Source organism: Jaculus jaculus, chromosome 9 (genome assembly GCF_020740685.1).
Source record: "Jaculus jaculus isolate mJacJac1 chromosome 9, mJacJac1.mat.Y.cur, whole genome shotgun sequence".
NCBI classification, from domain to species: Eukaryota; Metazoa; Chordata; class Mammalia; order Rodentia; family Dipodidae; genus Jaculus; species Jaculus jaculus.
In genome coordinates, this window is record NC_059110.1 from 98,099,797 (window position 1) to 98,126,305 (window position 26,509).

The following is a 26,509-nucleotide window of genomic DNA, read 5'->3' on the forward strand; positions in this document are numbered from 1 at the left end:
AGCAGGCAAGTGCCTTAACTGCTAAGCCATCTCTCCAGCCATATGAATTTATTTTTGGTGTATGTGTGAGTGCAGGTGCACCCATTCCATGGCCCATGTGTGGAGGTTAGAGGACAACTTTTGGGTGCTAGTCCTCACTTGTGGGAAATTCTGCCTCTAGCATGACTTCTGGGTTCTTTTGTGGGATCTGGGATTTGAACTCAGATACTCAGGATTGAGTGGCAAGTGCTTTATCCACTGAGCCATCTCCTCAGCCCATCTTTTTTTTTTTAATTTTTTGTGAAACAAATTCTCATGTAGCCTAGACTGGCCCAGAATTCACTATATAACCAACAATGATCTTGAACTCCTGATCCTCCTGTCTCCACCATGCCCAGGCCATTTATTTCACTTTTTAAATTTATTATTATTTTGTTTCATTTTTTTTTTTTCCCCCAGGAAGGGTCTCACTCTAGCCCAGGCAGACCCGGAACTCACTCTGTAGTTACAGAGCGGCTTCGACTGTCAGGGATCCTCCTACCTCTGCTTCCCAAGTGTGTGCTACCATTCCTGGCTTTAAAGTGTATTTTAATTTTTTATTTTTTTTTAAATATTTTTTTTAATTTTTATTTATTTATTTATTTGAGAGCGACAGACACAGAGAGAAAGACAGATAGAGGGAGAGAGAGAGAATGGGCGCGCCAGGGATTCCAGCCTCTGCAAACGAACTCCAGACGCGTGCGCCCCCTTGTGCATCTGGCTAACGTGGGACCTGGGGAACCGAGCCTCGAACCGGGGTCCTTAGTCTTCACAGGCAAGCGCTTAACCACTAAGCCATCTCTCCAGCCCTATTTTAATTTTTTAAAACATATTTACTTATTTTGGTTTTTCAGGCTGACATGGAAGTCACTATGTAATCTCAAGGTGGCCTCAAACTCATAGCACTCCTCCTACCTCTGCCTCCTGAGCGCTGGACTTAACAGTGTGTGCCACCATGTCCGGCTATTTTTTTTTTTTTTTGTTGTTGTTTTTGGTTTCTCGAGGTAGGGTCTCACTCTAGCCCACGCTGACCTGGAATTCACTATGGAGTCTCAGGGTGGCCTCAAACTCATGGTGATCCTCCTACCTCTGCCTCCCAAGTGCTGGGATTAAAGGCGTGCTCCACCACACCTGGCTGCCCGGCTATTTTTATTTATTTATATTTTTGGGAGGGCTATCAAGGTGGAGTCTCACTCTAGTCCAGGCTGACCTGGAATTAGTTTTAGGGTAGCTTTGAACTCATGGTGATCCTCCTACCTCTGCTGCCCAGTACTAGGATTAAAGATGTGCACCACCACATCCAGCATTTTAAAAAATATTTGTTTATTTTTATTTGACAGAGAATGGGTGTGTCAGGGCCTCTAGCCACTGCAAACGAACTTCACACACATGTACTGCCATGTGCATCTGGCTTATGTGGATTCTGGAGAACCAAACCTGCCTGGGTCCTTAGGCTTTGCAGGCAAATGCCTTAACTATTAAGCCATCTCTCCAGCCCATAAAGTGTTGTTGTTTTTTTTTGTTTGTTTGTTTTTGTTTCTCAAGGTAGGGTCTCACTCTAGCCCAGGCTGACCTGGAATTCACTATGGAGTCTCAGGGTGGCCCTGAACTCAAGGCAATCCTCCTATCTGTGCATCCAGAGTACTGGGATTAAAGGCGTGCATCACCACACCTGGATTTTTAAAAATTTTTGTTTAATTTGCAAACAGAGAGAAAGTGAGGAGGGAGGGAGAGAAAGAGAATGGTCATACCAGGGCTTTTGCCAGTTCAAACAAACTCCAGATGCATGCCTACTTTGTATCTGGTTTTATGTGAGGACTGGGAAATCAAACCTGGCCATCAGACTTTGCAAGCAAACACTTTTAACTGCTGAGTCACCTTCCAGCCTTCTTCTTTAAAGTTTTAAATTGTATTTACTTATTTATTACATTTCTTTATTTATATTTATTTATTCACTAGGAATTTTTTGTATGTAGTATATGTTGTATGCATGCATGTGTATGTGCAGATGCATGTGTCTACATGAATACATTCAGAGGCCAGAAGAGGTCGGGTGTTCACTTATATTACTCTTCCACCTTATTTCCTTGAGACAGAGAGCTAGCTATTTTGCAGCTAGCGTGGTTGATGAGTAAGTGGCATCAATCCTCCTGTCTCTGCTCCCCTTCAGCTCTGGGATTGCCATGCCCTTGCTTTTTATCTGGCTGCTAGGGATTAAACACAGGTCCTCATGCTTACCCAATAGGTGTTCTTACCCACTGATGCATCTCTACCTTAAAAAAAAAAAAAAAAAAGGAATAAACACTATTGGGGCTGGTGAGATTACTCAGTGGTTAAGTTGTCTGCTTATAAACCCTACTGACCCAGGTTCCTGGTACCCAGGTAAAGCCAGAAGCACAAAGTAGTCCATGCATCTGTAGTTTACATGCCCATACTCATTCTTTTTTTTTTAATTTTTTATTTATTTATTTGAGAGCGACAGACACAGAGAGAAAGACAGATAGAGGGAGAGAGAGAGAATGGGCGCGCCAGGGCTTCCAGCCTCTGCAAACGAACTCCAGACGCGTGCGCCCCCTTGTGCATCTGGCTAATGTGGGACCTGGGGAACCGAGCCTCGAACGGGGATCCTTAGGCTTCACAGGCAAGCGCTTAACCGCTAAGCCATCTCTCCAGCCCCATACTCATTCTTGTACTCTCATACATATATAAATATATGTGTGTGTGTGTTAGCAAAAATAAAAAGATACTATTCATTTATTTTTGTTATATGTGTATTCATAAGTGTGAGTGGAGTGAATATGGATATTAATGGGTGGAGGACAGAGAAAGGACAACTTTTGGGTCCTCTCCTTCTACCTCATTTGAGATAGGGTCTGTTTTATTGTTCACTACTACTATAGAGAGCTTTTGGAAAATTCTCCTGTCTCTTTGCCAGGTGTGGTGGCAGTCAGTTGAAGTTCACCCTGAGACTACATAGTGAATTCTAAGCCTGAGCTAGAGCGAGACCCTACCTCAAAAAAAACAAAAGAGGGGCTCGAGAGATGGCTTAGCAGTTAAGGTGGTTGCCTACAAAGCCAAAGGACCCAGGTTCAATTCCCCAGGACCCATGTAAGCTAGATGTACAAGGTGGTATATGCATCTGCAATTTATCTACAGAGACTGAAGACCCTGGTGTGCCCATTCTCTTTCTTTTTCTCTTTGTTTTTTTTTTTTTTTTCTTCAAGGTAGGGTTTCACTCTAGTCAAGGCTGACCTGGAATTCACTATGTAGTCTCAGGGTGCCCTCAAACTCACAGTAATCCTCCTACCTATGCCTCCTGAGTGCTGGCCATTCTCTCTGTCTTTCTATCTGCCTCTTTCTCTCTCTTTCTCAATATAAGTTAAAAAACAAACAAACAAAAGAAAACAAAGACATTCCAGCAGCTTGGAGTGTAAAATACAAGAATATAAGGTAAGAGCCAGGCATTGTGGCATACGCCTCTAATCCCAGCACTTGGGAAGCAGAGGTAGGTGGATTGACATGAGTTTGAGGCCACCCTGAGACTACATAGTGAATTCCAGGACAACCTGGGCTAGAGTGAAACACTACCTCCAAAAGAAAAAAAAAAAAAAGAAAAAGAAAAGAAGAAGAAGAACATACGGTGAGAGAAGACAAGAGTGCTAATGTAGATCTATGTTGTAGATAAGTAGAGGCATAAGGTAAATAACCAGCTGGGTATGTGCCAGAGTCAGGAGTTGAACTCCACCTCTAGTGGTTGCACTCTGAACCATTTCAATGCCGCTCGCATCTGGAGTTTGTTTGCAGTGGCTAGAGGCCCTGGTGCACCCATACTCTCTCTCTTCCTCTCTGTATCTAATAAATAAAAATAAATCTTTAAAAAAAATAATAGGGCTGGAGAGATGGCATATTGGTTAAGGCTCATGTCTGCAAAGCCTAAGGACCCAAGTTTGATCCCTCAGTACCCATGTAAGCCAGATGTACAAGGTGGCACATCCTTCTGGAGTTTGTTTACAGCAGCTGGAGGCTCTGACATGCCCATTCTCTCTTTCTATATGCCTCTTTCTCTCTCTCTTTCTAATAAACAAATTAAATTAAAAAAAAAAAAAAAGGCTTTTTAGCCGGGCATGGTGGTGCATGCCTTTAAATTCAGTGATTGGGAGGCAAAGGTAAGAGGATTGCTGTGAGTTCAAGGCTACCCTGAGAGTATATAAACTCTACGTCAGCCTGGGTTACAGTGACACCCTACCTTGAAAAACAAACAACAAAAAAATTTTAACTAAGTAAAATAAAATGAATTAGTAAATAATAAAGAGCTCTAGTTAAAAAAAAAAAAAAGAACAAACAGAAAACAAAAAGATGGTGAAAAGAACCACTAAACAATGAAGAAATCTTCCAAAAGGTTCTATATTAAGGAAATGATTTTAATTTTACTTATTCCTTGGTATGTACAATATGAGATTATATTTTTAAGTTTTTTATTCATTTGCCTGAAAGGACAGAGAAAGAGAATGGATGCACCAGGGTTCTCCAGCTGCTGTCAACAAACTCCAGGTATATAAGTCACTGTGCATTTGGCTTTACATGGGTACTGGGGAATTAAATCTGGGTCACTAGGCTTTACAGGCAAGCACCTTAATAGCTGAGCCATTTCTTCAGTCCAAGATTGTATTTTAATTCTCAGTTCATAGATGAGATAATTAGTATTGAAGTAATTACTCTAAAACTTTTACCATTAACATAATTTGTAGAGCCAGCTGTGCTTCAGATAATAGTTAATAAACATATCTTTTGTTTGAAAAAATAAAGTTTTTTTTGCTGGGCATGGTGGCATACACCTTTAATCCCAGCCCTCAGGAGGCAGAGGTAGGAGGATTTCTGTGAGTTCAAGGCTACTCTCAGACTACCTAGTGAATTCCAGGCCAGCCTGCACTACAGTGAGTCCCTACCTCAAAAAAAATAAATAAATAAATAAAAAATAACTGTGCTGGAAAGATGGCTCAGCAGTTAAGGTGTTTGTCTACAAAGCCTAACAACCCAGGTTCGACTCCCCCAACCCACATAAAGACAGGTGCACAGAGTGGCAAATGCATCTGTAGTTTGTAGCAGGAGCTGGTGGCCCTGGTGCGCCCATTCTCTCTTTTTGTCTCTCTTCATGTAAATAAAAAAAATTTTTTTTGAGGTAGGGTCTCACTCTAGCCCAGGCTAACCTGGAATTAATGATGTAGTTTCAGAGTGGCCTCGAACTCATTGTGATCCCCCTACCTCTGCCTCCCGAGTGCTGGGATTAAAGGCGTGTGCCACCACATCCAGCTAACAAAAATATTTTTTAAACCATATTTTCTTTTTAAGAAAAAATTTTTTAATTGTCTTTTTATATTGTTGAGAGAGCGAGAGGGAGAAGCAGAGAAAGAGGAAGAGAATGGGCATGCCAGGGCCTCCAGCCACTGCAAATAAACTCCAAATGCATGTGCCACCTTGTGCATCTGGCTTACATGGGTCCTGGGGAATTGAACTGAGGTTTTTGGCTTTGCAGGCAAACACCTTAACCATTAAGCCACCTCCTCAGCCCCCGTATTTTCTTTTATTTGCTTTATTTATTTGAGAGAGAGAAAGAGGCAGAGAGCAAGAGTGAGAGAGAGAGGGAATGGGCGCACCAGGGCTTTTAGCCACTGTAAACAAACTTCAGACGTTATGTGCCACCTTGTGCATCTGGCTTATGTGGGTCCTGGGGAATCAGACCTGGGTCCTTTGGCTTCACAGACAAACACCTTAACCACTAAACTATCTCTCCAGCCCATATATATTTAGAAGTAGGGTTTCATTCTAGCGCAGGCTGACCTGGAATTCACTATGTAGTCTCAGGGTGGCGTCAAACTCATGGCAATCCTCCCACCTCTGCCTCCCGAGAGCTGGGATTAAAGGCGTGTGCCACCATATCTGGCCTATATATTTTTTTATCATAGGGCTGGAGAAATGGCTCAGTGGTTAAAGGAACTTGACTGCAAGGCCTACCAGCCCAGGTTCAATTCCTCAGTACCCATGTAAAGCATTATATGTACCTAGTTTGTAGAGACAAGAGGCCTTAGCATGCCCATTCTCTTTCTCTCCTGCTCACAAATAAATATAAATATTTTTAAAAATATGATGATTATGAGAACCAGGGCACCAACTAATTACTTTGACTGTCTGCCAACTTATACTTCTAGGTATTGCTACTAAAATTTGCTTCGTTCTCCTACCACTCATATACCATAGGGATCAAATTGTCCTATGGGTATTTATTATGGCGGCCCAGTTTAATAACCTAGTTTTATTAGTCCTTAAGAACCAGGTTTTACTAGGCATAGTGGTGATCACCTGCAATATTAGCATTTGGGAAGTGGAGGCAGGAAGATCAGTAGATCAGTGTCACCCTTGGACACATAATGAGTTCAAAGCCAGCCTAGCCTATATAAAAATCAGGTTTTAGGCTGGACAGTTGGGTTAGCAGTTAAGCGCTTGCCTGTGAAGCCTAAGGACACTTGTTCGAGGCTTGATTCCCCAATACCCACATAAGCCAGATGCACAAGGTGGAGCATGCATCTGGAGTTTGTTTGCAGTGGCTGGTGGCCCTGATGCACCCCTTCTCTCTCCCTCTCCCTCCCTCCCTCCCTCTCTCTCTCTCTCTCTCTGTTGGTCTCAAATAAATAAATAAATAAATAAAAAATAAAAGTCCCATTCCAAGCTGGGTGTGGTGGTGCATGTCTCAAAAAAAAATCAGGTTTTACATACCCAAAGGTGTCAGATGTGGTGGCTTACATCTGTAATCCTAGCACTTGGGAAGCAGAGGCTGAAGGATCAATCAGTTCAGTTTTGAGGACAGTCTGGTCTACATAATGAGTTCCAGGCCACCACACAGTGAGGTTTTGTCTCTAAACAAACAAGCAAATGATAGGACATAGTGGCCCATGCCTAGAATCCACAGCACTCAGGAGGATTGTTGTGGACTAGAGACCAACCTGGGCTACAGAGTAAGTTCCAGGTCAGTATGGGCTTCAGTGAGATCCTGGCTAAAAAAATAAAAAAAATAAAAAAATAAATAAAAAGACAGTATAAAACATTTCCAAGGGGCCAGATGCACAATGGGGGCACACATGTCTGGAGTTCATTTGCAGTGGCTGGAAGCCCTGGGGAATTGAACCTGGGTCCTTCAGCTTTGTAGGCAAGCCCCTTAACCGCCAAGCCATCCCTCCCGCCCATTGTTTTTTCTATACCACTGTATAGAAGCGACTATAATAATCTAACAATATATGTACAATCTCTTCACTTTGTGATTCATTTCAATAAAACTGTAAAAGAGAGTACCATTTTATATACTTACTGCTTAAAGGCTGCCATTGTATTCTCCAAGTTTTCTCCAGCACCTGTTAAAACATGATATTTAAACTTTATTTATCTGCCATTTTGTTTGTTGTATTCTTCTAGGAATTGGAATGGCTTTGTTTTTCCTTTGAAACAGGGTCTTATTCTAGCCCAGGCTGACCTGGAAGTCACTCTGCAGCTCAGGGTGGCTTTGAACTCCTGGTATCTTCTACATCAGCCTCCCAGAGTGCTGAGATTAAAGGCAAGTCACCACACCTGGCTCCTTTTTTTTTTTTTTTTTTTTTTAATAAACCAGGAGTGGTGGCACATGACTTTAATCCCACCATTTAGAAGGCAGAGGCAGAGGTAGGAGGATTGTCCTGAGTTCCAGGCCACCTTGAGACTACACAGTGAATTTCAGGTCAGCCTAGCTAGAGCGAGACCCTACCCAGAAAAACAAAAACAAAAACAAACACAAAAAAGGAGTGTGCCATGCCCAGCTGCCCTTTGAATTTTTCAGGTTTAAAAAATATTTATTTGCATGCACACATGTGCAGAGTGTGTGTGTGTGGGTGGGTGGGTGGGTGTGCCTGCACATGGGTTCATGAGGCTCTCCTGGTCCTGGTAATGAATGCCCATCCAGCTTTATGTGGGTGGCTGGCGAATTAAACCCAGGCTAGAAGGCTTTGCAAGCAAGTGCTTTTTACTGCTGAGCTATTTCCCCCAGTACCTCAATTTTCAGTTTTTCTTTTTTCTTTTTGGTTTTTGGAGGTAGGGTCTTGCTTTAGCCTAGGCTGACCTAGAATTTACTATATAGTCTTAGACTGGCCTCGAACTCACAGCGATCCTCCCACCTCTGCCTCCTCAGTGCTAGGATTAAAGGAATGCACTACCACGTCTGACTTAATTTTCAGTTTTCCTTTTTTTTTTTTTTTTGCAGCTCAGGTTGACCTGGAATTCACTATGTAGTCTGAGTGGCCTTGAACTCAATGCAATCCTCCTACTTTGCCTCCCAAGTGCTGAGATTAAAGGCTTGCGCCACCACACTTGGCAATTTTAGTTTTTCAAGACCAGGTTTCATACTATAGTCCAGGCTGACCTGGAACTCACTACATAGCCCAGGCTAGCCTCAAAGTCTTTTTTTAGTATTTTATTTTTATTTATTTATTTAAGAGGGAGAGAAAGAAAAAGAGAGAATGGGTACGCCAGGGCCTCTAGCCACTACAGACAAACTCCAGAGCATGCGCCCCTTGTGCATCTGGTTAATGTGGGTCCTGGGAAATTGAACCTAGGTTCTTTGGCTTGGTAGGCAAATGCCTTAACCACTAAGCGATCCCTCCAGCCCTAGCCTCAAACTCTTGACAATCCTCCTGGTTCAATCTCCCAAGTAAATTACAAGAGTAGGCCACCATGTCTAGCATGAATAAGGAAATCCTTAAGTAAAATTAACTTCAAAAACTGTTAAGTACCAAAACAAAACAAAAATAACATCGGGCTTAAAACTTTATAAAAAAGGGATGGAAAGATGGCTTAGTAGTCAAGGGGTTTTCCAGAGAAGCCTAAGGACCCAGGCTCAACTCCCCAAGACCCATGTAAGTCAGATGCACAAGGTGGCACATGCGTCTGGAGTTTGTTTATAGTGGGTGAATGCCCTGACGTACCCATTCTCTCCCTCTCTCTCTCTCTCTCTCTCTCTTTCTCTCTCTCTCTGCTTCTTTCACTCTCAAATAAATAAAATGAATAAAACTTTATAAAAAATCTTGGGCTGGGCTGGAGAGATGGCTTAGCAGTTAAGCGCTTGCCTGTGAAGCCTAAGGACCCCGGTTCGAGGCTCAGTTCCCCAGGTCCCACGTTAGCCAGATGCACGAGGGGGTGCACGCGTCTGGAGTTCGTTTGCAGAGGCTGGAAGCCCTGGCGCGCCCATTCTCTCTCTCTCCCTCTATCTGTCTTTCTCTCTGTGTCTGTAGCTCTCAAATAAATAAATAAATAAATAAAATTTAAAAAAGAATCTTGGGCTGGAGAGATGGCTTAGTGGTTAAGCGCTTGCCTATGAAGCCTAAGGACACCGGTTCAAGGCTCAATTCCCCAGGACCCACGTTAGCCAGATGCACACAGGGGTGCATGTGTCTGGAGTTCATTCACAGTGGCTGGAGGCCCTGGAGCGCCCATTCTCTCTCTCCCTCTCTGTCGCTCTCAAATAAATAAATAAAAATTAACAAATAAATCAAGCCATGTAATATGTGACCTTTAAAAAAAGTCTCTTCTTTCTCCCATAAGTAAAAGAAATTTAAAAGAAAAAAAAAATCTCAAGCAGGGCAGGGTGTGATCATGCACGCCTTTAATCCCAGCACTGGGAAGGCAGAGGTAGGAGGATCACTATGAGTTTGAGGCCAGCCTGGGACTATAGAATGAGTGCCAGGTCATCCTGGGCTGGAGTGAGACCCTATCTGAAACAAAACAAACAAACAACAAACAAAACCTCTGAGGTGCTGGGGAGACTGCTCAGTGGTTAGAGAGCCTGTCTGCAAAGCCTAATGGCCTGGGTTTGATTCCCCAGTACCCATATAAAGCTGGATGCACAAAGTGGCACATACATCTGGAGTTAAAATGCAGTGGGCACCTAGAAGAAAGAAAACTGTAATAAGGATAAGTTGTCAATAAAAAATAATAATTTTTTTAAAAATGCAGTGGCACCCATTCTTTCCCTTTCTCTCAGCTTGCTAATAAATTATACCTATGTGTGTGAGAACATGTGTACAAGATGGTGAAGAACACAACAGTCACTACTAGTACATCACATGGGAACACTGTTTTGACACGTGCTAAAGCAGTTATATTCACTGATGCTTTTATTTTAAGGGTTGGATGTTGAACCACAGCCTCAAATATGCAAAGCCAACATCCAGCCCTACCAGTTAATGATTTTGTACTCAGTGCAAACATAGGTATAGGAAAATAGGAAAATAACATCTTATTTATTTAAGAGAGAGTGAGAATGGGCGCACCAGGGCCTCTAGCCACTGCAAAGGAAGTCCAGACACATGCCCTACCATGTACATCTGGCTTACATGGGTTCTGGGGAGTCAAACCTAGGTCCCTAGGCTTCGTAGGCAAGTGCCTTACCCAGTAAGCTCTCTCTCCAACCCCAAATAATATCTTATGAAAATAGTGGGGTTTGTTTGTTTGTTTGTTTTGTTTTTTGAGGTAGGGTTTCACTCTGGTCCTGGCTGACCTAGAATTTACTATGTAGTCTCAGGGTAGCCTTGAACTCATGGCGATCCTCCTATCTTTGCCTCCCAAGCACTGGAATTAAAGGCATGCACTACCACATCCAGCTGAAAATAGTTGTTCTTTTTTTTTTTGGGGGGGGGGGTTCAAGATAGGGTCTCACTCTAGCCCAGGCTGACCTGGAACTATGTAGTCTCAGGGTGGACTCAAACTCCAGCGGGTATGACAGATCCACAAAAGGGTCTCAGAGACCACACTTGGAAAAACTGCTGTCTTGAGCAATTTTAAGTCAGAAAAGTAGGGTTGCTTCTGAGGACACAGGGAAGAATGGGAAGAGAAACAAGAGACACTTTTTTTTTTTGTTTTGTTTTGTTTGAGATAGTGTCTTGCTCTGTAGCCCAGACTGTCCTTAAACTCTCAGTCCTACTATCTGGTTCCTGAGTTCTGGACTTACAGGAGTGCACATTCATGCCCAGTTAACAAGGGACTCATGGGGTTCTAAAATTGTTCTATATTGTTCTATATTTCTGTTGAGGAAATGGCTTAGTGGATAAAGTTCCTGCATGGTAAACTTGAGCACCTGAGTTTGAATCCCTAGACCCCACATACAAGCAGGAAGCTATGGTGGGCTTCTGTAATCTTAGTATGCTTAAAGTAAAGGGAGGCAGAGAGAAGAATTTTCTGAAGCTCGCACACCAGCAAGCCAGGTGAATGGAGCAGAGAACAAGAGACTCTGCTCCAGGGGCTGGAGAGATGGCTTAGCAGTTAAGGCGTTTGCCTGCAAAGCCAAAGGATCCTGGTTCGACTCTCCAGGACCCACATAAGTCAGATGCACAAGGGGGCACATACATCTGGAGTTCATTTGCAGTGGCTGGAGGCCCTGGCATGCCCATTCTCATTCTCTCTCTCTCAATGCCTCTTTCTCTCAAATAAATAAATAAAAATATATTTAAAAAAAGAGACCCTGCTCCAAATGGGGTGGAAGACAAGGACCAATGCCTGCAAACATACATACATACATGTTATTCACACATACTCAAAACTATAATTCTTGTTTAAAACCAGGTATGGTGACTCATGCCTTTAACTCAGCACTTAGGCGGCTGTAGTAAGAGGACTGCCATAAATTCAAGCCCTGCCTCAAGAAAAACAAATAAATTTTAAAAATTAGTTACATTAAAAAATATCTGGGGGCTGGAGAGATGGCTTAGCGGTTAAATGCTTGCTTGTGAAGCCTAAGGACCCCAGTTCGAGGCTCGGTTCCCCAGGTCCCACGTTAGCCAGATGCACAAGGGGGCGCACGTGTCTGGAGTTCGTTTGCAGAGGCTGGAAGCCATGGCGCGCCCATTCTCTCTCTCTCCCTCTATCTGTCTTTCTCTCTGTGTCTGTCACTCTCAAATAAATAAATAAAAAATGAACAAAAAAAATATTAAAAAAAAATATCTGGGGAGCCGGGTGTGGTGGCACACGCCTTTAACCCCAGCACTCAGAGGAGGCAGAGGTAGGAGGACTGCCGTGAGTTCGAGGCCACCCTGAGACTCCTTAGTGAATTCCAGGTCCACCTGGGCTACAGTGAGACCCTACCTCAAAAAATATATATATATCTGGGGGCTGGGAAGATATCTTAACAGTTAAGGTGCTTGCCTACAAAGCCTAAGAACTCATGTTCAATTCTCCAAATCCCACATAAACCAGACGCACAGTGACACAAATGTACAATGTTGCACATGTGCCTAGAGGAACATATGCGTCTTCAGCGCACCAGCTGTAGGCCCTGGCACACCCATTCTCTGTCTGTCTCTCTCTCTCTCTCTCTCTCTCAAAAAAAAAAAAAAATGAACAGGGGCTAGAGAGATGGCTCAGTGGTTAAGGCACTTGCCTGTGAAGCCTAAGGATCCAGGCTCAATTCCCCAGTACCCACGTAAACCAGATGCACAAGGTGACACATATGTCTGGAGTTCCATTGTAGTGGCTAGAGGCCCTGGTATACCCATTCCCTCTCTCTCATATAAATAAATAAATGTTTGCTGGGCGTGGTGGCACATCCCTTTAATCCCTGCACTTGGAAGACAGGTAGGAAGATCCCTGAGTTCAAGGCCACCCTGAAATTACACAGTGAATTCCAGGTCAGCCTGGGCTACAGTGAGACCCTACCTGGAAAAAAAAAAAAAAAAAAAAAAAGAGTTCTATTACCAGGCATGATGGTGCACACCTTTGTTTGTTGGTTTGTTATTTTTTTCAAGTTAGGGTCTCACTCTAGTCCAAGCTGACCTATAATTCACTCTGTATTCTCAAGGTAGCCTTGAGCTCACGGTGATCCTCCTACCTCTGCCTCCTGAGTGGGTGGCACACATCTTTTTTTTTTTTAATATTTTTGTTCATTTTTTATTTATTTGAGAGCTACAGACACAGAGAGAAAGACACATAGAGGGAGAGAGAGAGAATGGGCGCGCCAGGGCTTCCAGCCACTGCAAATGAACTCCAGAGGCGTGCGCCCCCTTGTGCATCTGGGGAACCGAGCCTCGAACCGGGGTCCTTAGGCTTCACAGGCAAGCGCTTAACCACTAAGCCATCTCTCCAGCCCGGTGGCACACATCTTTAATCTCAGCATTCAGGAAGCAGAGGTAGATGTAATCATACCTACCTATCTCTCTCTCTCTCTCCCCGCCCTCTCTCTCTCTCTCTGTACATATATATTACAAAAGCAAGGATTAAGGTTTCATTCTCCAGGGCTCCTATCCCTGCAAACGAATGAGCCACTTTGTGCACCTGGCATTATGTAGATACAAGGAAGTCAAAACCAGGCTCTACAAGCAAGTGTTTTTAACTGCTGAGTCATTTCCCCATCCCTGTTTCATTTTGATTTTTGTTTTGTTTTGTTTTCTTTGAGACAGGTCTCATGTACCTCAGGCTGTCTCAAACTCTGTGTGGCCAAGAATGACCTTAAACTGATCTTCCTTCTTCTACCTCCCTAGTGCTAAAATTACAGGCTTACAATTATTGCCAATTTAGAATTTTTAAATTAAAGAGTGTACCTTAGAACACAACTATAGTTTCATCTGCTGTTTATAAGATTATTTAAACCAACAACAATAGAAAGTCATGAAACAACCAAGCCTGGCTCACACCTTTAATCCTAGGATTTGGAAGGCTGAGATAGGAGGACTGCTGTGAGTTCAAGGACAGCCTGAGACTACATAATGAACTCTAAATCAGGTTGGGTTAGGGAGAGATCCTACCTTGAAAAACAACAATAAATTTCTAGTGTTTATGATTTTCATATTCTTGTACAATCACTTCAAACCTTAAGAAGGCTCTTTAAAAGCAAATATTAGGGAAGACATCTAATGTTAATTTCTTCTAACACCTAGTACTGGGAAACAGCTCACCAGTCCCCAAGAAGGGAAAACAGTGAAAATAACACTTTTAACCTTTCTCTATTCCCTCCCACAGTACTCTTCGTCGGAACAGAAATAGTTAGGAGAGACTAAGAGCTGCCTTTCCTTTTTCTTTCTTTTTTTTTTTTTTTAGATGGGCTCTCACCCTACCCCAGGCTGACTTGGAATTTACTCTTTCATCCCAGGCTGGCCTTGAACTCGTATGGATCATCCTACATCTGCTTCCTAAGTGCTGGAGAAAAGGTATGCCAGTGCAGTGCGCTCAACTGCCTTTCGTTTTTTTTTTTTTGGTAGGGTTTCAGGCTGACTGGAATTCACTACGCAGTCTCAGGGTGGCCTCGAATTTACCGTGATCCTCCTACCTCTGCCTTCCAAGTGCTGTGATTAAAGGTGTGCACCACCACGCCCGGCTGCCTTTCCATTCATTAGTCAACCCTTCAGAGTCCTCTAAAGTTAGAGGCCCAACCTTGAGAGGAACAAAACTATTCATCAGAATTGCTCATCAGTTAGCCAGAGTAGGCTCTGTTAATGCCACAAAAAAACCCTCATTTTACTGTTAAGTTCCATTTATGAAAAGAGAACATGCCAGAGCTCCAAAATACCTGTATTACTAATAAAATTAGTATTTTTATTTCCATCTCCTTGATACTTGCATTTAACTTCTAAATTGGTTCTAAATTTTGGAAAGGAAAGTAAGCAGTATTTAAACTTTTTAAAAAATTTTTTATGAGACAGAGAGAGAAAACTGGCATGCCAGGGCCTCTAGCCACTGCAATCAACTCCAGGGATGTGTGCCCACTTTGCACATGCGTGACCTTGTGCATGTGAACCTGGCTTACATGGGTACTGGAGAATCTAACATGTGTCTTTATGCTTTGCAGGCAAGTACTTTAACAGCTAAGCCATCTCTCCAGCCCACAAACTTTTTTTAAATTTTATTTTTAATTATTTATTTGACAGAGAGGAAGAGAGAGAGAATGGGCATAGCTGGGCCTCCAGCCACTGCAAATGAACTCTGGACACATGTGGCCCCTTGTGCAGCTGGCTAATGTGGTTCCTGGGGAATCGAACCTGTGTCCTTTGGCTTTGCAAGCAAGCGTCTTAACTGTTAAGCAATCCCTCCAGCCCATAAACTTTTTCTTTGAGGCAAGCCCAACAGACTGGCTTTTTTTTTTTTTTTTTTTTTTTAATGCAAGAGAGCAAGAGCGAGAGTAATAGAGAACTGGCATGCCAGAACCTCCAGCCACTGTAATCAAACTCCAGACCGTGTGCCACCTTGTGCACATGCATGACCTTTCATGTTCGCATCACCTTGTGCATTGGGCTCATGTGGGATCTGGAGAGTGGAACATGGGTCTAGGTTTTGCAGGCAAGCGCCTTAACCACTAAGCCATTTTTCCAGCCCCCATTAACTTTTAATATGGTACCCAAGCAATATTTATTTGTTTTGTTTTGTTTGTTGAGGTAGGGTCTCATTTTAGCTCAGGCTGACCTGGAATTCACTATGGAGTCTCAGGGTGGCCTCATGGCGATCCTCCTACCTCTGCCTCCCAAGTGCTGGGATTACACACATGTGCCACCATGCCTGGATCAAGAAATATTTATAATATCTGAAATAATGTTGAAATGTGTTTAAATGTCTTCCCAGGTAGAACTGTGAAGACGGGTCAGTGTTTAAAGATGCTTGCTTGCAAACCCTGTTGGCCAGGGTTCATTTCCCAAGCCATATATGTAAGCCGGATGCAAAAAGTGGCATAAGCAGAGATGGCTTAATGGTCAAGGCATTTGCCTGCAAAGCCAAAGTATCCTGGTTCAATTCTCCAAGACCCATGTAAGCCAGGTGCACAAGGGGGCGCATGCATCTGGAGTTCATTTGCAATGGCTGCAGCAGGCCCTGGCACATCCATTCTCTCCCTTTCTCTCTCTCAAATAAATAAATAAAATACATTTTTTAAAAAATGGCATAAGTGGGCTGGAGAGATGGCTTAGTGGTTAAGCGCTTGCCTGTGAAGCCTAAGGACCCCGGTTCGAGGCTCGGTTCCCCAGGTCCCATGTAGCCAGATGCACAAGGGGGCGCACGCATCTGGAGTTCGTTTGCAGAGGCTGGAAGCTCTGGCTTGCCCATTCTCTCTCTCTCCCTCTATCTGTCTTTCTCTCTGTCTGTCACTCTCAAAATACATAAAAAATGAACAAAATATTTAAAAAAAAAAAAGAGATGGGAAAAACTTTACACGAAACACTGTCTTTAAAAAAAAATGGCATAAGCATCTGGCATTCATTTGCAGTAGTACACACACACACATGCATGCAGATAAATAAATAAACAATAAATAAATAAAACATTCTGGGGGTTAGAGAGATAACTTAGTGGTTAAGGTACTTGCCTACAAAGCCAAAGTAGCCCAGGTTCCATTCCTCAGTACCCAAGTAAAGCCAGATGTACAAGGTAGAGCAAGCATCTGGAGTTTATTTGCAGTGGCTAGAGGCCCTGGTGTACTCATTCTCTATCTATCTGCCTCTCTCTCTCTCTCAAATAAGTAAATAAAATAGTTTAAAAAATATTTGGGGTAAGGACTGGAGAGATGGCTTAGTGGTTAAAGCATTTGCCTACAAAGCCAAAGGACCCCAGCTCAATTCCCTAGTACCCACATAAGCCAGATGCACAAGGGGATGCGTGTATCTGGAGTTCATTTGCAGTGGCTAGAGGCCCTAGTATGCCTATCTCTCTCACTCACTCTCTTTCTCTCTCTCTCAAATAAATAAATAAAATATATATTAAAAATGAAATAAGCCAGGCATGGTGGCACATAGCTTCAATCCCAGCACTCAGGAGGCAGAGGTGGGAGGATCGCTGTGAGTTCGAGGCCACCCTGAGACTACATAGTGAATTCCAGGTCAGCCTGAGCTAGAGTGAGACCCTACCTCGAAAAAAAAAGTTAAATATATATACATATAAATATTTGGGTGAACCAGCCTGCCAATTTATTTTTTTAACTTTCCATTTTTTTTTATTCTTCCATTATACATAGTAGCCTACATACTTAATATATTCTTTTTTAAAATTTTTATTAGCATTTTCCATGATTATAAAAAAAATCCCATAGTAATTCCCTCCCTCCTCCCCATACTTTCCCCTTTGAAATTCCATTCTCCATCATATTACCTCCCCATCACAATCACTGTACTTACATATATACAATATCAACCTATTAAGTACCCTCCTCCCTTCCTTTCTCTTCCCTTTATGTCTCCTTTTTAACTTATTGGCTTCTGCTACTAAGTATTTTCATTTTCACACAGAAGCCCAATCATCTGTAGCTAGTACTTTCCATATTATTTATTTAGATTTGTTTGAGACAGGGTCTCATGTAGCCTAGACTAGCCTTAAATTCACACTGTTGCTGATGATATCCTTGAGCTCCTAATTCTCCTTTCTCCACACCTCATGGAGTCCTATGATTATAGGTATATGCCACTGCTTGCCAACTTTAAAAAAAAAAATTATTTATTTATTTTCAAGGAGAGAAAGAGAAAATGGGTACACCAGAGACTCTAGCCATTGCAAATGAACTCCAGATGCATGCACCACTTTGTGCATCTAGCTTTACATGGGTACTGCTGGGGAATCAAACCTAGGTCATGAGGCATTGCAAGCCAGCACCTTAACTACTAAACCATCTCTCCAGCCCTGCTTCCCATCTTAATTAAAAAAAAATTTTTTTAATTTTTTGAGGTAGGGTTTCACTCTGGTCCAAGCTGACCTGGAATTCACTATGTAGCCTCAGAATGACCTCAAACTCAATGATCCTTTCACCTCTGCCTCGAAAATGCTGGATTAAAGGTGTATGTCACTGCATCAGGCCTAATAATATATTTTTTTTCATTTTTCCAAGGTAGGGTCTCACTCTAGTCCAAGCTGACCTGGAACTCACTGTGTAGTCCCAGGCTGGCCTTGAAATCTCACCAATACTTCTACCTCTGACTCTGGACTGCTGGGACTAGAGGCATGCACCACCAAGCCCAGCTTTCAATAATTTTAATCTTACTTATAAATTTATTAGATTGCATAACCACTAATAAAATACTGACAAGGTGGTCAAAAAGCCTGAGGGTGTGGCTGAAGGGTAGAGTTCAAACATGACATGGGAAGATAGTATGGTTAGCACTTTATGTATTTACAATCCTCAAAACCATTCTCTGAGGTAAGTATTTAATATCCCTAAGGAAAGAAAACCTGATTAAGGCAGAGGGCATAACAGCTCAGGCCTATGATCCCAACACTTAACCAAGACAAAAGGATTGTGAGTTTGAAGTAAGCTTATAATACTACCTAGCAAAATCCAGTATCAAAAACAAAACCACACAAGAGCTGGAAAGATGGCTCAGCAGTTAAAGGCACTTGCTTGCAAAGTTTGACAGCCTGGGTTTGATTCCCTAGTACCCAAGTAGAGCCCAATGCATAAAGAGGCACATGCATCTAGGCTGGCCATGGTGGCACACACCTTCAATCCCAGCACTCTGGAGGCAGAGGTAGGAGAATTGCCAAGAGTTCAAGGCCACCCTATGACTACACAGTAAATTCCAGGTCAGCCTGAGCTAGAGTGAGACTCTGCCTCAAACAAACAAACAAACAAACAAAAGAGGCACTTAGCGGCTAAGGCGTTTGCCTGCAAAGCCAAAGGACCCAGGTTTGATTCCCCAGGACTCACATTAGCCAGATGCACAAGGGTGTGCACGTATCTGGAGTTCGTTTGCAATGGCTAGAGGAGGCCCCGGCATGCCTGTTACCTCTCTCCCTCTTTCTCCGTCAAATAAATAAATACAAATATTTAAAAAAAAGGCACTGGGCGTGGTGGTGCACGCCTTTAATCCCAGCACTTGGGAGGCAGAGGTAGGAGGATCGCTGTGAATTCAAGGCCACCCTGAGACTCCATGTGAATTCCAGGTCAGCCTGGATTAGAGCCAAATCCTACCTTCAAAAAAGAAAAGGCTGGACAAGGTGGTGCAGGCCTGTAATCTCAGCACTTAAGGAGCTGAGATTGGAGGCTTACTGTGAGTTCAAGGCTGAGACTACATAGTTAATTCCAGGTCAGGCTGGGCAAGAACAAGACCCTACCTCAGAAAAACAAACAAACAAACAAAAAACAAAAATTTAAAAAAACCCTGATGGGCATGATATCAGTCCCAGAACTCCCAAGGCAGAGGTAGGAGGATTGCTGTGAGTTTGAGGCCAGCATGGGATTACAGAGTTAGTTTCAGGTGAGCCTGGGCTACAGTGAGATCCTACCTCAAAAACAAAACAATAGAGCTCGAGAGATGACTGAGCAGTCAAGGCACTTCCTTGTGAAGCCTAAGGACCCAGGCTTGATTCCCTAGTACCCACATAAGCCATATATATGCACAAGGTGGTGCAAGGGTCTGGAGTTTGTTTGCAGTGGCTACAGGCCCTGGCATGCCCACTCTCTATCTGCCTCTTTTTCTCTCTCTCAAATAAATAAATAAATAAAATATTTAAAAAAAACAGCTGGGGGCGGTGGTGCATGCCTTTAATCCCAGCACTCTTGAGGCAGAGGTAGGATCACCGGGGTTCAAGGCTACCTAAGACTACGTAGGGAATCCCAGGTCAGCCTGGGCTAGAGTGACACACTACCTCAGAAAACCAAAAAAGATAAATAAACAATAATAATAATAATAATAATAATAAAAGGGGCTAAAGAGATGGCTTAGCAATTAAGGCATATGCCTGCGAAGCCTAAGGACCCAGGTTCAATTCTCCAGGTCCCACTTAAGCCAGATGCACATGGTGGCACATGCATGTGGAGTTCATTTGCAGTGATTACAGGCCATGGCATGCCCATTCTCTCTTTCTCTCTCTCTGTCTCAAACAAATAAATATTTTTTTATCTTTTTGTTTTTTATTTATTTATTTGAGAGTGACAGAGAGAGGAAGAGGCAGATAGACACAGAGAAAATGGGTGCACCACGGCTTCCAGCCACTGCAAATGAACTCCAGACATATGTGCCCCCTTTTGCATCTGGCTAACGTGGGTCCTGGGGAATCGAGCCTTGAACTGGGGTCCTTAGGCTTCACAGGCAAGCACTTAACGGCTAAGCCATCTCTCCAGCCCATAAATAAAATATTTAAAAAACAACAACAAAACAACTATAGCTAAAGTTACAAGCAATATGATTTCAGTGCCCATCCTTTTTACCATTAACTATGCTGTAGTTTTACAAGTAAGTTGCTCATATCAGCCCTTATTTCCACATCATTCTACTTGCTATAAAACTAGAAGATTAAATTCCACAAAGATTATGCCTGCAAATTACTCATACTCATATGGCACCATCCTGTAGAATAACTAAGGGACTAATTAAAAAGAAGCATAATTCCTCTCCAAAGAATTATTTAGTGGTAGGTCTTCACTCATGAATTGGTTTGACTTCACTTTCTCTCAAATAATCATGTAGAACCAGGTGCAGTGGCACATACCTTTAATCCCAGCACTCAGGGAGCAGAGGTAGTAGGATCGCCATGAATTCGAGGCCACCGTAAGACTACATAATGAATCCAGGTCAGCTGGGCTATAGTGAGACCCTACCTTGAAAGAAAAAAAAAAAGTGGGCTGGAGAGATAGCTTAGTGGTTAAGGCACTTGCCTGTAAAGCCAAAGGGCCCAGGATTGATTCCACAGTACCCATGTGAAGCCAGATGCACAAGGTGGCGCCTGTATCTGGCATTCATTTCCAGTGGCTAAATGCCCTGGTGCACCTGTTTCTCTCTATCCACCTGTCTTTCTTAAAGAAAGAGAGAGAGAGAGAGAGGTGGGGGGGGAGAAAGAAAGAAAGAAAGAAAGAAAGAAAGAAAGAAAGAAAGAAAGAAAGAAAGAAAGAAAGAAAGAAAGAGAGAAGGAAAATATTTTTAAAAAAATAAATAAATAGGGCTAGAGAAATGGCTTAGCAGTTAAGGCACTTCCTTTCAAGGCCAAAGGACCACAGTTCAATTCTTTAGGACCCACGAAAGCCAGATGCAGAAAGTGGCACATGCATCTGGAGTTCATTTGTAGCGGCTAGAGGCCCTGGAATACCCATTCTCTCTTTCTCTCTCTCTCTCAAATAAATAAATAAATATAAAATATTTTTAAAAAAATAAATAAAGCAGTTCTGCCAGGTATGGTGGTGCATACCTTTAATCCTACAGTTGGGAGGAAGAGGTAGGAGAATCACTGGGAGTTGACTCTTTAAAACCCTTTTGTTTTGTTTTGTTGTTTTATTTTTTATTTTATTTATTTGAGAGCGACAGACACAGAGAGAAAGACAGATAGAGGGAGAGAGAGAGAATGGGCGCGCCAGGGCTTCCAGCCTCTGCAAACGAACTCCAGACGCGTGCGCCCCCTTGTGCATCTGGCTAACGTGGGACCTGGGGAACCGAGCCTCGAACCGGGATCCTTAGGCTTCACAGGCAAGCGCTTAACCGCTAAGCCATCTCTCCAGCCCTGTTTTGTTGTTTTGAGACAAGAACTCACTAAGTAGCTCAGGCTGGCTTTGAACTTGTTTTTAATCCTCCTGCCTTAGCCTCCTGGGTGCTAGGATATGAGTCTTCTTTAATCACCTATGACTAATACTTGACTAATACCTGAATTTTAAAAAAATTAAGGGCTAAAGAGATGGCTCAGTGGCTAAAGCCTGGAGGTCTGGGTTACATTGCCCAGTACCCATGTAAAGCCAGATACACAAAATGGCACATGCACCTGCAGTTCCTCAGCAGTGAGAGGAGACCCTGGTATGCCCTTTCTCTCTCTCTGCAAATAAATATTTAAAAAATAGGGGCTGGAAGCCAGGTGTGGTGGCGCAAGCCTTTAATCCTAGCACTTAGAAGCAGAGGTAGCAGGATCGCCATTAGTTCAGGGCCACCTTGAGACTACATAATTAACTGCAGAACAGCCTGGACCAGAATGAGATCCTACCTCAAAAAAACAGAAAAAGGGGGGGGGGGAGGTGGTACTAGAGATATGGTTCAGTGGTTAAGGCGCTTGCCTGTGAGGCTTAAGCATCCAGGTTCCATGTAAGTCAGATGTACATGGTGGGCATGTGTCTGGAGTTCATTTGCAGTAGCTACAGGCCCTGGCGCTCCCATACACACACACACTCTCTCTCTCTCTCTCTCTCTCTCTCTCTCTCACTCTCTCTCTCTCCCTTTCTGTCTCTAATAAATATTAAAAATAAAAACTAAAAAAATGTAATAAATATTGCCTCCATCATTTTGGATTTACCTGTATGTATATCACACTTTGAATTTCCTATATGTATATCATATCAGAGCTAACTTCACACAGACTTCTCTAAAACCTGTAATATATGTGCAAGGTCCCAGGTTCAAAATTCAGCATAGCCCTCCCCCATGAAACCCCACAACAAAACCCCCAAACTTTGATTCTTTTTTTTTTTCAAGATAGGGTTCCACTCTACCTAATATCAGGGTAGCCTCGAACTCATGGCAACCCTCATACCTCTGCCTTCTGAGTACTGGGATTAAAGGCATGTCCCACCATGTTCAGACAAACTGATTCGTTTTAAAAATGAAAAACTAGCATAATAAATTAAGTAACTATTAGAACTGTGTTTAACTAATAAAATTATACAAAAAAGGCCAGGCATGATGGCTCACATCTTTAATCCCAGCACTCACGAGGCTTAGATAGGACTGCTGTTAGTTCGAGGTCAGCCTGGGCTAGAGTTAGAAAGATTTTATACAAAAAAATCAAGCCGGGGGTGGTGGCACATGCCTTTAATCCCAGCATTCGGGAGGCAGAGGTAGGAGGATTGCCGAGAGTTCGAGGCCACCTTGAGAATACATAGTGAATTCCAGGTCAGCCTGAGCTAGAGTGAGACCCTACCTTAGAAAACCAAAAAAAAAAATCATAATTTATTTATGTGACATTTAATACTTTCTTCCTTTCTCTCCCTCTCCCCACCAGGTAAGGTTTCACTTTAGCCCAGGCTGACCTGGAATTCACTATATAGTCTCAGGGTGGCCTTGAACTCTCAGCAATCCTCCTACCTCTGCCTCCTGAGTACCACCACACCTGCTATATTTAAAACTTCCTTCCTGGCTGGAGGGATGGCTTAGCAGTTGAGGCACTTGCCTGCAGAGCCAAAGGACCCAGGTTCAATTCCCCAGGACCCACTTTACCCAGATGCACAAGGAGGCGCACACATCTGGAATTTGTTTGCAGTGGCTGGAGGCCCTGGCGCACCCATTGTCTCTCTCTCTCTCCCCCACCTTTCTCTATCAAATAAATAAATAAAAACTAAAAATTAAAACTTTCTTCCTTGTGGTAATATAGATTATGGTCTTATATCAAGTTTTAGACTATAAACTAGAATTTTTCATTAAACTGTAAATTTCAAAACAATCTTAACCTGGTGTTATATTCATCCCTAAAAAAAAGTTAGAAGTGACTAAAACTACCTAATTTCATAATATTTTAGGCATTATGCTTGAAATGTAATGAATTCACATTCTTACACAGTAACAAGGAGGAAAAGACACGGCATACTACTCTAGGTAATTAGAGGGTAGGAGTACCTACGATCCTTACAGCAATATACTTTCCCAAAAGAAGCTTATCTTTGTTTTCTTAAGCAAAACTATCTTCCCAGGAACCGACATCATGTTTTAACCTTTTGGAAATCCATGTGCCTGCCATTGATGTGGAAAAGGGGGTGATGGTGGTGTTCTGAAAAACAGGTACAAGGTTTGGAGTCCTAGGACCCCAAGCCCCTCCAGTTGCCTGTCCTCCAAGCTCTAATTGTGACCTTGGGCAATGTCTCCGGTTGGGGGGACAGTCCATCACTCCAGGTACCCGCAGATGCTCAGCCCTGCCCCGGCAGGCTCCCGGATTCCCCTGCAGGTGTCCCCTGCGTCTGCGCCCCGCCGGCCAGCTCCGTACCTGGCTGTCATCAAGGGACCTTAGCGATCCCGCCTCCATCCGCCACCCTACCTGTTTCCTCTTTATCCCCACCGAATCCCTTGCCACCGGTGCTCCACAGAGATGACCCTTCCCCGAAGGAGCCTGCTAGTCTCACAGCCCCCGCTTCTCCCTCGCCCTCTCCGGGGTGTCCATCCCCAGGCTCCCCGCCCGCCTCCGCCGCCCTCGGGCTCCGGGTCGGGAGGGTGGGGGGACAGGACGACCCCCGTCTCACCTCCGCGGTGAGAGATGTGTTTGCAGAGGAATCGCTGCTTCTTCCTCTGGTGTAACAAGGTCGGGTATTTAAGCAGCAAGAACGAGGTCACCAAATACCCTCCCAGGGTGGAGAGAAGACAAAACGCCGCGGTGGACGACATGCTCGGTCACCGTGGGGGGGGAAGAAGCCTTCCCCACCTGCTGGGCCTCGGAAACCCCGCTGCGGCGCTGACCAAAAAAAAAAAAAAAAGGAGGAAAAAAAAAAAAACGGCTGCGACGACGGCGTCGGCGGCCCCGACTCGCGCTCCGCTCGCCCCCGGCCGCTGCCCGCCCCGCAGCGCACTTGCTCGTGCCGGTCCAGCGCGCACGCGCGGCGCGACGCTCGCGCCCCGGCAACAAAGGGGCTCCGATACGCAGGCGCGCTCCGCGGCCGCTCGGGCTGCGGCGCCCTTGGAGGCGTCGTGGAGGAGGTGCGCGCGCGGCCCGAGACGTTCCTGACTGCTGGGAGTCCGACGTCACGCTTCCCAAGGGCCCTGACGCAAAAGCTCGGAGGCGCGCGGGCATCTTTGCCCTCCCTCACGCGGAAAGGCTTGTCGAGGATAGACGGCCGTCGGGAAAACCTGACAGGATCGGAAATTGTGCCTCAAATAGGAAAGTCTCACTCCCGAGCAAGTCCTGGGCCTCTCCTGCTCAAGGAAATGCTTAACAAATTATTGCCGCTGCCTCCGGCGCTAAGCTCTCCTGACATACTGTTCACTCGCCAGTTCCTTGAACGACGAGGAAACAGCTCTCCATCTGTCTGTCTGTCTGTCCCTCTCTCTCATAAATTTAAAAAGAAATTTAAAGGGGAGAGGGGCTGGAGAGATGGCTTAGCACCTAAGGCGCCTGTGGAGCCTAAGGACCCAGGTTCAATGCCCCCCAAAACACGTGACAGATACACAAAATGGCCTCTCTCCAGCACTTTATTTACTTTTTACTTTATTTTTACTTATTTATGTTGCTTTTTCGAAATAGGATCTCACTCGAGCCCAGGCTGACCTAGAATTCACTGTATAGTCTCAGGGTGGCCTCAAACTCTCGGTGATCCTCCTACCTCTGCCTCCCAAGTGCTGGGATTAAAGGCATGCACCACCAAGCCCGGTCTATTTACTTTTTTTTTTTTTTTTTTAAAGTCTGACTCTAACCTAAACTGACCTGGATGGAACAACCTCTGTAGTTCCAGTGATGCCCCTACCTCTGTCTCCTGAGTGCTGGGATTAAAGGCGTGCACCACCACACCAAGCATCTGTGTATTTTTATATTTTCTTATACAGAAACAGGCAAGTAGAGAATGGACACACCAGAGCTTCCAGACACTGCAAACAATCTCCAGATGCATGCACCACCTGGTGCATCTGGCCTTAGATGAGCACTGGGGAACCAAACCTGGGTCCTTTTGCTTTGCAGGCAGGAGGCTCAACCACTAAGCCATCTCCAGTCCACCTGTGTGGCCTGGTGTGCCCATTCTCTCCATATATTATATATATGCATGTATGTATGTATATATATTACATATATGTATGTATATATGTGTGTGTATATATATATATATATGTATATATATATATATATATATATCTTTCTCAATCTCAAATAAATAAAATTTTGTGTACTTATTTGAGACACAAGGAGAGAGAATGGGCATCCCAGGGCCTCTAGCCACTGCAAACAAACTCCAGACACATGTGCCACTATGTGCAACTGGCTTACGTGGGACCTGGAGAATCCTTAAGCTTTGCAGGCATGTGCCTTAACCACTAAACCATCCCTCAAGCCCACACAAAAATATTTTAAAGTAGCAAAATATGTTAAATTTTATATTTCACATATATTGAGACTAAAATCTCAAAGTCTAGAAGTATAGCATTTCATGATCAATGTGTCCTGGAAAACATAACAAATTATACTAGTTTTGGTATAAACTTATTTTGCACTTATTTAATGGATGACATTTCTCCAGTAATAGTGATTTGATATGTCACTGGATTTATGCTGAGAAAAATAAAGGTACCATCTGCCCTACTTGTGGGGCAGTTAGTTCCAGCACTAATTTCTGGAACTTTTCCTTTTTTATCGGTTTTTCAAGGTAGGGTTTCACTCTAGCTCAGGCTGACCTGGAATTCATTATGTATCTCGGGGTGGCCTTGAGCTCATGGTGATCCTCCTACCTATGCCTCTGGAGAGCTGGGATTAAAGGCAGGTGCCATTGATCCAGAAGTGGCAAACTGCTTCTAGGGTCAGAGCCTAAGACATGAGAGGTAACTCCTGTTATGCCCATCCTAAGAGTGGGCTAGCTGCT

The 26,509-nt window shown here is 43.7% G+C and overlaps 1 protein-coding gene across 1 annotated transcript in view; it reads right to left on the bottom strand.

Moving 5' to 3' along the window:
• The window catches only part of Gdpd1 (glycerophosphodiester phosphodiesterase domain containing 1), a 46,507-nt gene extending 22,065 nt beyond the window's left edge, over positions 1-24,442 (bottom strand). Inside the window, exons 1-2 of the mRNA XM_045159058.1 lie at positions 24,191-24,442; positions 7,379-7,421 (exon numbers count right to left, since the gene is read on the bottom strand). Of these exons, the coding sequence (XP_045014993.1) occupies positions 7,379-7,421; positions 24,191-24,332 (185 nt within the window). The 5' untranslated portion in view covers positions 24,333-24,442. The remainder of the gene's footprint in view (positions 1-7,378; positions 7,422-24,190) is intronic.
• Positions 24,443-26,509: the final 2,067 nt, after the last annotated feature.